The sequence below is a fragment of the Amphiprion ocellaris genome, chromosome 1, assembly GCF_022539595.1.
Source record: "Amphiprion ocellaris isolate individual 3 ecotype Okinawa chromosome 1, ASM2253959v1, whole genome shotgun sequence".
Lineage (NCBI taxonomy): Eukaryota > Metazoa > Chordata > Actinopteri > Pomacentridae > Amphiprion > Amphiprion ocellaris.
The window spans coordinates 23,513,264-23,526,730 of record NC_072766.1 but is presented as its reverse complement, the minus strand read 5'-3'; the positions used below and the strand labels follow the sequence as shown (position 1 = coordinate 23,526,730).

At 39.5% G+C, this 13,467-nt stretch overlaps 1 protein-coding gene across 1 annotated transcript; it reads left to right on the top strand.

Moving 5' to 3' along the window:
- The first annotated feature begins 416 nt into the window (after nucleotides 1–416).
- tars3 (threonyl-tRNA synthetase 3) lies at nucleotides 417–13,105 on the top strand. The gene is made up of 19 exons (XM_023284040.3): nucleotides 417–762; nucleotides 1,019–1,105; nucleotides 2,100–2,287; nucleotides 2,531–2,654; nucleotides 2,882–3,006; nucleotides 3,319–3,436; nucleotides 3,730–3,794; nucleotides 3,946–4,024; nucleotides 4,174–4,320; nucleotides 5,714–5,812; nucleotides 8,511–8,677; nucleotides 8,799–8,961; nucleotides 9,108–9,245; nucleotides 9,742–9,819; nucleotides 9,924–10,024; nucleotides 10,556–10,660; nucleotides 11,028–11,100; nucleotides 11,211–11,325; nucleotides 12,525–13,105. The coding sequence occupies exons 1-19, from the start codon at nucleotides 442–444 to the stop codon at nucleotides 12,671–12,673; spliced, it is 2,442 nt and encodes an 813-aa protein (XP_023139808.1). The 5' UTR covers nucleotides 417–441; the 3' UTR covers nucleotides 12,674–13,105.
- Nucleotides 13,106–13,467: the final 362 nt, after the last annotated feature.

The following is a 13,467-nucleotide window of genomic DNA, read 5'->3' as shown; positions in this document are numbered from 1 at the left end:
TTTTGCCGAGTTACTTTATTTCAGTAATGTATCCTACTTACATCTTAATGTTTTTTGTTTTGTATTGTTTGTTTGTTTGTTTGTTTTACCAGGCACTGCATTTTATATGTTATGTCTTTTAGTTTTTTTCTCTGCAGTATCTGGCACAAGGATTTCCTTTGGGATTAATAGTTTTATTCAATCTTACTTTTACAGTATTAACAGAATGGACAACATGAACAGAGTGGTATGAACACGCTATATATACATATCGAGTGATCGGGATAAATGAGAGTATAAACAACATGAACTTAGAGCAAAACAAGCTACAAGGATTTATGGACATGCGTTACATATAATACAAAAATTTCTATTAGCTTGCATCTGTTTAATTTGGTGCCGAGGCTTTTATTTTGTAGAGCCAGCAGAGGGTCGCTGTCATTGGTCAGCTGCTCTTTAAAGATGGCGGAGTGCTTGGCTACACGTTTGGCCGCTCAGGAGGAGCAAATTCGACTCCTTACCAGGGAAATATCCAGCTTGCGGGATGGGCTAAGCCGAGGTCTGAACGCTGCCGATGTTACGGTCGTGTCCCCGGAGCTGGAGACCCTTCGGACGGAGAATGAAAAGCTCCGGTACCGACTGCTGCACCTCCGGCGGGGTCTGCAGGCGGAGCTGCAGCTGGAGGAGGCGCAGGGTGGGAGGCAGCAGCGGGCAAAGTGTGGCAAAGCTCCGGAAAGAAACAACAGCAAACCGCAGCAGATACACAACGGAAATGATAACAGGGTAAACATAAAGACTGGACCAGTGAATTTACCCAGTTTAAATGATTTTTCTTTGTAATATGAGTAGCAGTAGAGATTCAGTATTGTGAGCAGCGGGCCTCTGTCCAGTGGAGCTACATGAGCAGCTACAGCAGCCCATCTCCAGAAATAGCTGCTTCACTCAGTGTCACTATGTCAGCGGTCAGGACACTGGCCACGTTAGTAATGTGATAAGAGCCCATTGCAAGTCTAAACAAACACTGCTGTCTGTTTAACAGGTGGAAACCCCCGGTACAAAAGCAGCTGATAAGAACAAGAAGGAGAAGAAGCAGGACAAAGGACAAGCAGCTGCAGGAGTGAAAGAGGTGATTTATAGAGGACCTTAAGGCTGTCCTGTTCACCCTCTGTACCAACAGGGATAAAGATGTCACATTTAGGTTGGCTCATTCCATAGGAAAAAAAAAATCAATCTATGCCTCTGGCCTGACCCCTCAAAATTAGCTGATTTGTTTGTTCAATAACTTGTGATTATTTTTAGGAAACCATGCAAAATGTTCCCTTCATACTATAGACATTTTCTGAGTTAATGCATCTAATTACATGGGAGTGGGTAGAAATATTGTCCTTTTTAAATTCATGTTACTTTATCAACTATTTTGACACAGAAGAAATCTGTCTAGAAGATGAGCACGGTTTTAAAATACAGGAACAAGTGAGACCTTTCATTTGGTCATTTTGACAAACCATGTTTCCCACATCGTGATATGAGCTTTGAAAGTTTACATAAAAGGGAATTTTTTTAAGGCTTTCTTCAGCGAATTGTAAGAAAACATCCAGGATACAAAGCTTATTTCTATATTTTGTCATAAACGTTACGCTGGAGCAATTTTGCTCATGAAATCATGATATATCTTATGATGTTAAATGTTAGTTACTGGGGAAAAAATGGTGCCGAACGAAAACAAGATTTTGTCTTTAGATCTTGACACCTGGAGTGGATGTCAAATTGATTTGGTAGCAGTTTTCAAATGTACTGTTCTATCTGTGAAAATTTTATGTGGCTGTCTTCTATAAAAGTAAATCAAAGAATGCAGAATTTTGACTTACCCCTATGTACTTTGAAGATCTCTGACTAAAAATGTTGATAGTTTGAAAGTGAAATGCTGCTTGGTTTCATTAATTATACTAAAAACAATTGTTTGAAAAAAACACTTGGTTCTAAGGGGGCATCAGATTGGAATTTTTCGCAGATTTGGTTGATTTTCTATAGAATGACCCAATTCCTTTCACAAGAAAGCGGAATGTTATTGGTGTTTAAATCCCTGACATTGATTATGATGTTTTTTTTTCTTTCTGTAGCTGAATCCCTGGCCTGGATACGTTGCAGACCGCCTCAGCCTTTATGAGCAGCTAAAGAGAGAGAGTGATGCCCTGCTGGCAAAGAAAGCTGCAGACAGCAAACCAATTACTGTGGAGCTGCCAGATGGGCAGAAGGTGGCGGGCAAAGCTTGGGTCACCACACCGTATCAGCTGGCTTGTGATATCAGGTCAATACTTACACAGCTGATTTGATACATACATATGGTCAGTCTGTAACTGCACTGTCACTTAATGTCAGCCCATCTGACCAGTATAATTAATTATTTTCTTTTTAAGCACCAAATTGTCTGTTTCTTTGTGACTTTCTTCAATACTGTTCTTAATCCTGTTTTTACATAAATTTTAGCAATCGCTCACGCATAGTTGGATACGGCATTTTTGAGCTTTCTGTGCTGTGCTTGTTCCTTCAGCCAGGGTCTGGCCGACAATGCTGTGATTTCTCGTGTGAACGGGGAGCTTTGGGACCTGGACAGACCTCTGGAGAAGGACTGCTCTCTTGAGATCTTACGTTTTGATAATGAGGATGCTCAGGCTGTGAGTACATAGAACTTCTGTTATTAACATTTTCAAACATTGCTCTTTAAACTGTGCAGAGATTGCAATCATCTAAATTGCATTTTCTGATTTCTTCAGTGTGGTACAGTCCGGCCATAGGTGTAAAGTTGTTCTTAGCCACAGCATTCAAAAAATGTACTACCTTCACCTAGACTGGACTACTTTTTATAAAGAAATAATTAGACACATGTTCTTCTTGTTACTAGGTCTATTGGCACTCCAGTGCTCACATCCTGGGGGAAGCAATGGAGCGCTTTTATGGAGGTTGCTTGTGTTATGGACCCCCAATAGAGAATGGCTTCTACTATGACATGTTCCTGGATGGACAGAAGTGAGAAGTGATTTTCACTACCATCTCAGATTTTCATGTCTGTGTTACTTTTTTTAGAAGACTTTATAATGTTTACATATCTTCTCCAAGAAATCTGCAGATTTAATAGCAGTTTATACATTTGAATCTTTGGCATGTATTCCACTTCTTTTTGAATTTGATATTGCTAGTTCTGCTTTGGTCGACTGAATACTGAAAAGCAGACTTTTTGAAACCACAGGACTATCATTTTAACAATGATTTGGCTGCAAATGTCATGACAGCACTGGCCTTGGGTCACTGTAGTGATCTGAACATGTGTATTCTTTCCAGGGGAGTATCCAGCACTGAGTTTGGGGATCTAGAGGCTTTGTGTAAGACTGTGGTGAAGGAAAAACAGCCCTTTGAGAGGCTTGAGATCAGCAAGGAGACACTGCTGAAGATGTTCAAGGTGAGATAAAGACTACAACAGATATTCATTCCCTGCCTTGGAACCTTTGTGCAAATAATGAACAGTCTTTGGCGTTGGAGCTGCCCATTTTTAAAATTTTTTTTTTTTAGATTCTAGCATGAACTATGTCCTATAATCCTGCTACAGTTTCTGGAACTTTTTTGGTGATGAGAAAAAATATTCTCCAACCAACTGATACTGGCTAGTATATTTAAACTGGTCTAGTCTTGTTTGCACTGTTTCCTGTGCAAGCAAGGAGAAAACCACTAACCTAAGGTGTCTGTACCTTCCAGTACAACAAATTCAAATGCCGCATTCTGAATGAGAAAGTCACCACCCCCACAACTACAGTCTACAGGTAAGTTGTTTATAGTTATGTAATTATGTTATTGCTGTACTTATGGAAAAGAAACATTCACTACATTAATTAATTTTGCAAATTTGCTTGCTCCTTTATGTCATCTTTGACTTTGTCTTGCTAACTGTTGTAACTCATGACTCTTTGATAGATGTGGTCCTTTGATTGACTTGTGCAGAGGTCCTCATGTCAGACACACAGGCAAGATCAAAGCCATGAAGATTTACAAGGTATACCGAAAATACACACTGTCCAATATGATTTATTTATTTTTATTATTGTCACTGCCCCAATCCACAAGCTCTCATAATACTAATATATTCTATAAAGGGAATCTTGTGCCAGCTTGTGTGAGTGTTATTTTCTGCTCTGTCAACAGAACTCCTCTACTTACTGGGAGGGCCGCTCCGACATGGAGACTCTACAAAGGATCTATGGGATTTCGTTCCCAGACTCAAAGATGCTGAAGGAGTGGGAACGTTTTCAGGAAGAGGCCAAGAGCAGAGACCATCGCAAGATTGGCAAAGTGAGTCACTGTCGGCAATCATGTTTCAGCTGGTTTAGGCCTAAAACTGGAGACTGAAACCCAGTTCAAAGACAAGTTAATTTTGAAATTGGATAATGTGATGGTTGACACATCTCCTTTGAGGTTTTGTAGAAGCTTTTGCTCTTGAGTCTGTCAGCGGTTTTATAGATGTGGTTGAAATGAGCATGGACGAAGACCACAGTCTTTAGGCGAGCATTAGCTGTAAAGATAGATAAAACAGACAACGCCATAGAAACAAAATACTTTTTATTCCACCAGCTGAGTAGGAGATGTTTAGTAATGTAATCCAGTAAGCAGAACTTAATTACTAAACAAATGTGACGTTTTCTGATCATTTTACAACAGCACCCAGTATTTACATTGTGGCTTTTGACATTCTAGCCATTGCTGTTTGGCACCAAATCGCCTGTTGCCACTATCTAGAAGCTGAGGGCGCTGTGTTTCTTCTTACAAGCACATTCAGGACATCTGAGTCATCTGAGCACCCCAGCTGGTTTCCCAGGCTGGGAGACACAGACGGCAGCACTCATTACAACACCGTTCCATATTAAACTTGACAGTCAAGATAGTGTTGTCAAAGTGAGGTGACATCAGTGGCATGTTGTGTTAAAGATGGTGCTCTGTGGCATTTTACCAAGACGACCTTTTTCATTAATGGAACCACTGCAATTTGAAAACCACTTGTTGCCCACCGGCTTTTGAAACTTGGCAGCACTGAAGTGAAATGGTAAAATATGTGTGTAGAAGAAAGAACTGCATGTGTCAAACCTCTAATCCACCACTTCATTTAACTTGAATTTTCTCGATTTCTAATCATAACAATAACTTTGTGTGTAGCACAGTTCATACACCAAGTGCAATTCAAAGTGCTTTATATCATAAAAGTAAGAGAAAAAAACTTGGAATACAAAAGTAAGTGATAAAATGTAAGACAAAAAAATTAATTACAAAAAATCCACTAACGGAATAATAAGGTCTATTACCAGTCAATTCTATGAAACTACATAAAATAAAAGCTACACATACAAAAGACTGAAAAAATGTTTCTGAGATGGTAAATTGCATTTCACATTGCAAACCTGAAGGCTTTGTTAGAATAATAATTCTGCTGGATTTAATACTGGTTACCTTAATGAATAAGATCCGTCCTCAGTCTTTTAAGGAAAGTTAGTTCTCCTCTCCAGCTGTGAGGATACACCAGACCTATCTGTCTCTTTCAGTCCCGTCAGTCATCACACCTTTTTTTTTTTTTCATGTAGTCAGTCACTGATAGATGACTCCTGTTGTGTGTGAAGAAGTTTCTTCTTGGCTGTACCTGCAGATAACAAGGATATGTGAAGTCATTAAAAAGTGGTATTTGTGTGCTTCACAGGATCAGGAGCTGTTCTTCTTCCATGATCTCAGTCCAGGCAGTTGTTTCTTTATGCCACGTGGAGCCTACATCTACAACACCCTCACAGAGTTCATCAGGGTAGGAGTGATGAATTTTCAGTCCCTTTAAGATGGAAAATAAAGTGTGTCTAGTGTGTCTTGAGCTACAGAGGCCTTCAGATAATGATCCTCGTGTTTTTTTTCTTAAAATTATGTCTTTACATTTATCCTAACTGCAAATCAAAGTACGGTACTATTAATGTTACATCTACATCATATCATTACAGTAGCTAATAATACAGCTCCAGGGATGTGAAGAATGGGTTTTAAGGTCAATACTCGAATCATGATTGCGTATTTTTGGCTATTGTGTTTAATTAAATGCCTCCTCTGCTTAATTATATCCCATTTGTTCATTATATTATAACCACGTTTTTCAAAATTTTTCAGAACTTAATAAGCTTTGGTTGGTAATTATGAAATTATTTGTTATAATACCAATTATATTGACTGTTTTGCTACCATTTCCAAATAATTATTTTGGGATCTCCATTAAGCTTTGTCAGTGTCAGCTGCACTTTATTTTAGAACAAAATCCATAAAGCATTTCACCAGCATCTGTGTAACATTTGTAGTTTTGAAAAAGAGACACTCCAGGGATTTTCCAACACAAGAACGCTTATAATCATTTTCAGTCTGTGCTTAACATTTCTAGTATATTGGCAGTGATTGCCAGCTCATTGATATGCAGATCACTAACCACTGACTTTTGCAATCACCAAGAAGCTCAAAGATAAGCTGAGTGAACAGTGAACTGAATAGTTTTGTTCAGCTCCATCAGTTTAAATACTCTCCAGAGATCCAGGAAAAGCTTGATTCAGTCCTGAAATCTGGCTTTTTTTTTTTTTGGACAAGAACTCACAAAAGAAGACTCTTTCATTTCAACAGTGAAAACAGATCTCTACTTAGTAATGCTGATTAATTTAAAAATGTTAAATAAATGATTGCAGGTATTCACTCCTTTTGAAGTGATTCACCAAATCCAACACAGCTGCAACCATCTGGTGCACAAGGACCACAATTAGTGAAAATATGGCCATCTTAGTGCAATGAATGTGTCTCAAGTGATTGTAGTATAAGGACACCTGCTTCTGGAAAGTCCAGTCACTGGTTGATCGATAGTCCTGGCTGTAACTAGGCCACCAAGACACACATGAATCCTCTGAAAGAGTTACAAGCTTCAGTGGTTGCAATGGGAGGGACTGTGCATATAACATCTGTTACCAGGATTCTTCATCAGTTAAAGCTTTATTGGAGAGTGCCAAAGAGAGAGCCATTGTTGAAAAAATCTCGATTAGAGTTCCCCAGAGGGCATGTGAAACACTCTGAAGTCAACTGGAAGAAGGGTCTTTGGTCTGATAAAACCAAAATTGAGCTTTTTCGCCATCAGACTACACACTATGTTTGGCGGACACTAAACACTGCACATCATCACAAACACACCCTCTCCCCCGTGAAGCATGGTGGTGGCAGCATCATGATGACAGGATGCTTTTTGGCAGCAGGCCCTGGAAGGCTTGTAAAGGTAGACCGTAAAATGAATGCAGCAAAATATAGTAAAATCCTGGAGGATGGCCTGATACAGTCCACAAGAGAACTGTGATTTGGGAGAAGGTTTCTTTTCTAGCAAGACCATGATCTGAAGCATACAGCCAAAGTTACACAGAAATGGTTTGAAAACAACAAGGTGAATGTGCTAGAGTGGTCGGGTCAGAACTCAGATCTCCATCCAAAAGAGAATTTGCTGCTGGACTTGAAAAGGGCTGTTTACTCATGATCAGCGTGTAATTTGATAAAGCTTGAGCAGCTTTCCAAAGAAGAATGGGGTAGAATTGCATTGTCCATATATGCAAGGCTGACTGAGACCTTGAATCATCGTCAAATTACAAAAAAAGATTTATATGACGTAATGTCAGTTCATTAAAAATAGAAAATGTAGAATCAAGGATTAAATAAGTATGCATCCCCTTCAAGTCATAAAATTAACTCAAATTTTCATTTAACATTTAGCAATTAGGTTGACTGCTAGAACAACCAGATGATTTCACTTAAAATGAAATCATCTGGTTGTTCTAGCAGTTCAAACTTTTGATTTCAGAGTAAGTATAACTCCTTAGCCAAGTCCAGTGACTCTACAGAAACTTGTCTCTATGGTGCTTTTGAAAATACATGATGACATCTTGAAGATTTTCACGGCACTCACCCACAAACCAGACCAAGCCAAAAAGACCACATTGCACAGAAAGAGTGCAAGATCATTATCACATCACTTAAGTCTGTTATTACTGTGAAAGGAAAAAAAAATAGATTAACATACTACAACATATTGCAGGAACATTCAAGACTGAGAACTTGCTGTGCAAAGAACCATGCTCATATTTATAACTGGTGAATAGTGACTGAAGAGACATGGTTTTTGCAGTCAATACTTGCATTTGTCATTTAGCTAAATAATAATAATCATTTAGTAAAACCTCACTGAGCATGCATTATCGTTTTTTACCACCGTCTTGTTTGATATTCAGTTTCACAGACATCCTTCCAGTTACACCAGTCTTCTCCTGCTGGCTGCTAAACATGTTGTTGAATGGCAACAAATGGATAAATAAAACCCAAAAGATATGATTTTCATTGCAGTAGCTTGAAGTTTCATGCCAGAAGTCATGATTGAGTTCAGCTCAGTGAGGTACCTGTGCAGTCCAACTGTTGTGGCTTATGTGGTTTGGTTGTTTTTGTAGGATGAGTACTGGAGAAGAGGCTTTCAGGAAGTAGCCTCCCCCAACATCTACAACAGCAAACTGTGGGAGACATCTGGCCACTGGCAGCACTACAGTGAAAACATGTTCTCCTTCCCTGTTGAAGATGACATCTTTGCTCTGAAGCCAATGAACTGCCCCGGGCACTGGTAAATTTAGAGCTCTCGGATAGAAAATATTGTGTATCCCAGTGGTTGTATGTCAAACTGCACACAGAGTTTTTTTATGCATGTCAGTCATTTGATTTTCTACTCCCTGTGTGTGCTGTAGTCTGATGTTCGGCCACAGGCCTCGTTCATGGCGAGAGCTTCCCCTGAGGCTGGCAGATTTCGGGGTCCTCCACAGAAATGAGCTGTCAGGAACACTAACTGGGCTGACCAGAGTGCGGCGCTTCCAGCAGGATGACGCTCACATTTTCTGCACGATGGATCAGGTGAAAAACATCAGTGGTTTCTAACATTTTTGTGGGATGATGACTTTTGCCGTCAGATCTTTTCATGTGAAAAATATTTCTGTAAAAACAATTACCTGCTTATTATGTCATTTCCTAAATTGTGAGTCATTTGTTTTCCTTTGCAGATCGAATCGGAGATGAAAGGTTGTCTGGACTTCCTCCGCTGTGTTTACGATGTGTTTGGATTCTCCTTCCAACTTCACCTCTCCACTCGTCCGGACAAGTATCTGGGGGATATTGCTGTGTGGAACCAGGCTGAGAAGGTGAACTTTGTCACAGTTACAGTTTAAGATGTGAAAATCAACTCTAGCTACTCTCTGCATATTCAGCTAAGATCTGATTTTGTTCAAGAAGCTGCAGGGACTTTGGCACACCTTAGATTTCAGCAGATAAATGCCCATGTTGACACTGATGGATGTGAATGAAAGAACTGGTTCCCTGACATGTGATCACACTGTAGTATCAGATCTGTGAGTCATTGTGAAGTCCTTTGAATTTATGTGGGTGGTGTGTGGTCAATAAAACAAACAACTCATTTGTCTGACTTGATTTTTCTGTTACTTTTGTCCACTTGTAAGTTGCGTAAGGGCACCACTTGAAATGCAAATATAAAAGCGCATTAGGCAGTGCAGAGTGCAGCTGGAAAGACGTTTTCTAAACTTGATTGTGCACTTCACTAGGACTTGGTCTGCGTCACAGTAATAGCCTTTCATATTTTAGATTTAAATTACATGTTAACCTGTGCCTCATGTTTGACAGCAACTGGAAAACAGCCTGAATGAGTTCGGGGAACCATGGAAACTCAACCCTGGAGACGGTGCTTTTTATGGCCCCAAGGTTAGAATTTTTCTTTTTTTTTTCTCTCTCTTCTAACAAACGTATAATCAATTTGATTCCTTGAGGTCTGGAAAATGACTATAATTATTTGTCGGCCATTGCAGATTGACATTAAGATCAAAGATGCTATTGGACGCTACCACCAGTGTGCAACCATTCAGCTGGACTTCCAGTTGCCTATTCGCTTCAACCTGACCTTTGTGGGGTGAGTCACCTAATCAAAACATTGACACACTGCTGAGTCTGTACACTTTACTGCACCAAGGATTATATGTTAAGCCCCCTCTGGATAAGATGTCTCAGCTTGCACACTGTGTTCTATGGAGTCGTATTGTTTAAGTGGTGAAGAGTTGTATGCAAATATGAACTCAGTGAGCAGGTGGTGGTTATTGTCTCATCAGAAATTTCACTTAATAAACACAGCATGGGAAAGTCATCTATAAGCCAACAGACAGCAGACGATACATGAGTAATTGTATTTACTGATTGTGCATTAGTTCAATTGACCCCATGTTGCCTGTAGAAAAGGGAAGATTGATAAAAGTAGACAGTGATTAAGTGACAAATATATTTTGAGCCACTAGGTAGATACAGATGTGAGTGAGTGAAGTGTCAATAACAAAACATTTTTGTTGTTGTGTAATTAATTAAAGCACTTTGCTTTCGTATGAAACTGCGCTATACAAATAGCAGAGAGGTGTCATTTTCTTTTTCTTTTTTTCCGCTGTGATGACAGAAAGGATGGAGATGACAAAGCCCGACCAGTCATCATCCATCGTGCCATCTTGGGCTCAGTGGAAAGGATGATTGCCATTCTCACAGAGAACTATGCAGGGAAATGGTGAGATGCTTTCTGGCTGCTCTGTCATTTGGTTGCTTCAGTTCAAAATTACACATTACTCATGGTGTCTGATGCTGCATATGACCTGCTGTTTTGACCTGTCTTTTGTGTGATAAATCAGGTGGTCTTTGTCATTATTCTAGTTGTTTTTGTGATAATATTCGGTTTTAGGATGGTTGTGAATGACATGCCATTTTCTTTCAATGCCACAATCCGCTGTAGTAACATCTCTAATAATTTTAACTTCCCCTCATCATAAAGAGGTCACACAGAAAGTCAGTTTTTTGGGTGGGGAAAATAGACAATAATGTTGTAATCTTTGCACAAGTGCATAGAGATTATAGTAGGCTGTCTGGCTCTCCACCAGGCCTCTGTGGCTCTCACCACGTCAGGTGATGTTAGTGCCTGTCAACCCCTCCTGTGAGGATTACGCCAAGAAGGTATATCTTCCACGTCTTGACTACATTTTAATACAATCACATGGAACTTTTCCAAGTGTAGAATGCTTGTGAAACATACTATATTTTAGTGAACTGTATTTCTCTTTCAGGTGTGCAAGCAGTTTACAGAAGCTGGTTTCATGGCAGAAGCTGACATGGACTCCAGCTGTCTTCTGAACAAGAAAATCCGAAACGCTCAGCTGGCCCAATATAACTTCATTCTTGGTGAGAAAATGTACTTCCCCATGCAAAATCAAATTGACGTGCCAGAGTTTTAGAAATTAACGTGACAAGTTTCAAAAATTATGCCATGTTTTACTTTTTAATCTAGAAATAATTTTTTTTTTTTTACAAATTGCAGTCAACAGAAACAAAATTTTAATTATATTTTATAATTAATTGTATTGTATAATTAATTATATTTAGCACAATATCAGTTCTCCTTGCTACACTTACAGTTTTTCAAGCTGTTTGGCAGAAAGTTTGTTCCAAGCATCTTGGGGAACTTGCCACAGCTCTTCTCTGGATTTAGGCAGCCTCAGTAGCTTCTGTCTCTTCATGTAATCTTCAACTGACTCCATGACGTTGCAATCAGGGCTCTGTGGAGGCAACACCATCTGCTGCAGGACTTCTTGTTCTGCTTGTCAGGGAAGATAGGTCTTTGTAAGTCTCACTGTTTGTTTGGGGGTTTTGTCATGCTGAGGCACAAATTTGGACAATTTGCATATTGGATTAGAATCTAAATATCAAATGTGCCCGAAAGTTTTGTACACTGCTGTATATCTAATCGGTTAGTCCCACAATATTTAGACCTTTTAAAAGACAGCTTTATTTTGTTTTTGTGATTGTTAAAATGATTCCTCCCTTGCTGATGATTGGATAATCCACCAAATTTAAGTGGTCTATCTTTTTTTGTCACTACAATGTAAACCAAGAAAGTAGGCACTGGTTTTAGTGGATTTAAATTTGAAGGAACACACCAAACTATGACTTAAGGTTTAGTAAAATGGTATCAGTGAGGCACATGAACTAAAGCAAGTTTGATACAGTTGCCATCAGGTCATCAAATACAATATAAATGATCTCTAGCGATTGACATGGAAGCCTTGCAGATTTGCAGTTGTGGTTTCAAAAGGATCACAAGGAAGGTAAAGTGTAAAAGACTTGTAGTAAACAGGCTAAAACATGAACTGCTTTGGTCTATTTCACTGCACTGCTGTCAGCAGACTCACCATGAGAATGTTAGTGAGTCAAAATAAACCGAAACTGTTTATTGTAAGAGAAATGGACCTTCAAGCTGGCTCACTGGCCACTATTGTTGAATTCAGAGGCACAGAGCAGAGACTGTGTTAGGGTAGCTGTGTGTGTTTGTGTGTGGTGTTACTTGGCCCATTTCGAGCTGTTGTCTTCTTGTGTCCTGGCAGTGGTCGGAGAGAAGGAGAAGATGACTAACAGCGTCAATGTGCGCACGAGGGACAACAAAATCCATGGAGAACTGTCTGTGTCCGAGGTGATGGCACGCCTGACCCTGCTCAAACAGTCACGCTGTCGAAGTGCAGAGGAGGAGTTCTGAGCAACACAAAGAACCAAGCAGAGTCTTGCATTTCAATACCTCAGTCTTAGGAGTACAGTCAGATGAGCAGTAAAGGGACAAATGGCGGCACATATAATGATAGTAATGAGAAAGTGCACTACATAGAAATCAATAAGAGTAACTGGGCTGACCAGAGTAGAAGAACTGATGTTGTGTAAGTAAATGTCATGAATGAAGCTAGCAAAGAATTGGGAAATGCCCAAGTGATCATCGTGAAGGGTGGAAAAGATTTTGTACGTGGTATGGGTCAAATGGTTAGTCTGTCAAGGTGATCTATCTGAAGGAAAGTGGCTTGATGATTAAAGGAAAAAAGGGATCATTGTCATAATGAAATCTGAATGTAAATGTGGCACAGACAAAGGTTTGCCACCATGGGAAATCTCAGAAATAAAAAACATTTGCCAAATGTAAGTGTGCATGTTTTTTTTCACTACTTTCGCAACAGAGGAGCTTGAATTTTTAACAACTAGTAGACGTCATGATAAACTGTAGTAGTGACGTGCAGCATTCCAGGAGTTTTCCTGCCTGATCAGTTTATTCATTTCGAAGCAATGACATGATGTTGACGTGTCAAGGTTAGAAGTTGATAACTCAATTTGTTGAGCTGTATTTTTATAACTGTTGGGCAATATACAGCACAGACTCACTAAACGTGTAACAACAGATCAAATCAGGAACATACCATAGTGTCAGGTGGTGAAATTTATTCCACTCGTGGTTCCGTTCTCCACATGAGTTCTCTGGTGCTTGCAAAAGGTTGGTGTAGATGATAT

Excerpts from the sequence above, each read along its gene's own strand:
- tars3 (XM_023284040.3), top strand. The coding sequence starts at position 442 with ATGGCGGAGTGCTTGGCTACACGTTTGGCCGCTCAGGAGGAGCAAATT. Across the intron at positions 5,813-8,510 it reads CCCTCACAGAGTTCATCAGG|GATGAGTACTGGAGAAGAGG; the intron begins GTAGGAGTGATG and ends TTGTTTTTGTAG. Across the intron at positions 10,661-11,027 it reads GAGAACTATGCAGGGAAATG|GCCTCTGTGGCTCTCACCAC; the intron begins GTGAGATGCTTT and ends GCTCTCCACCAG.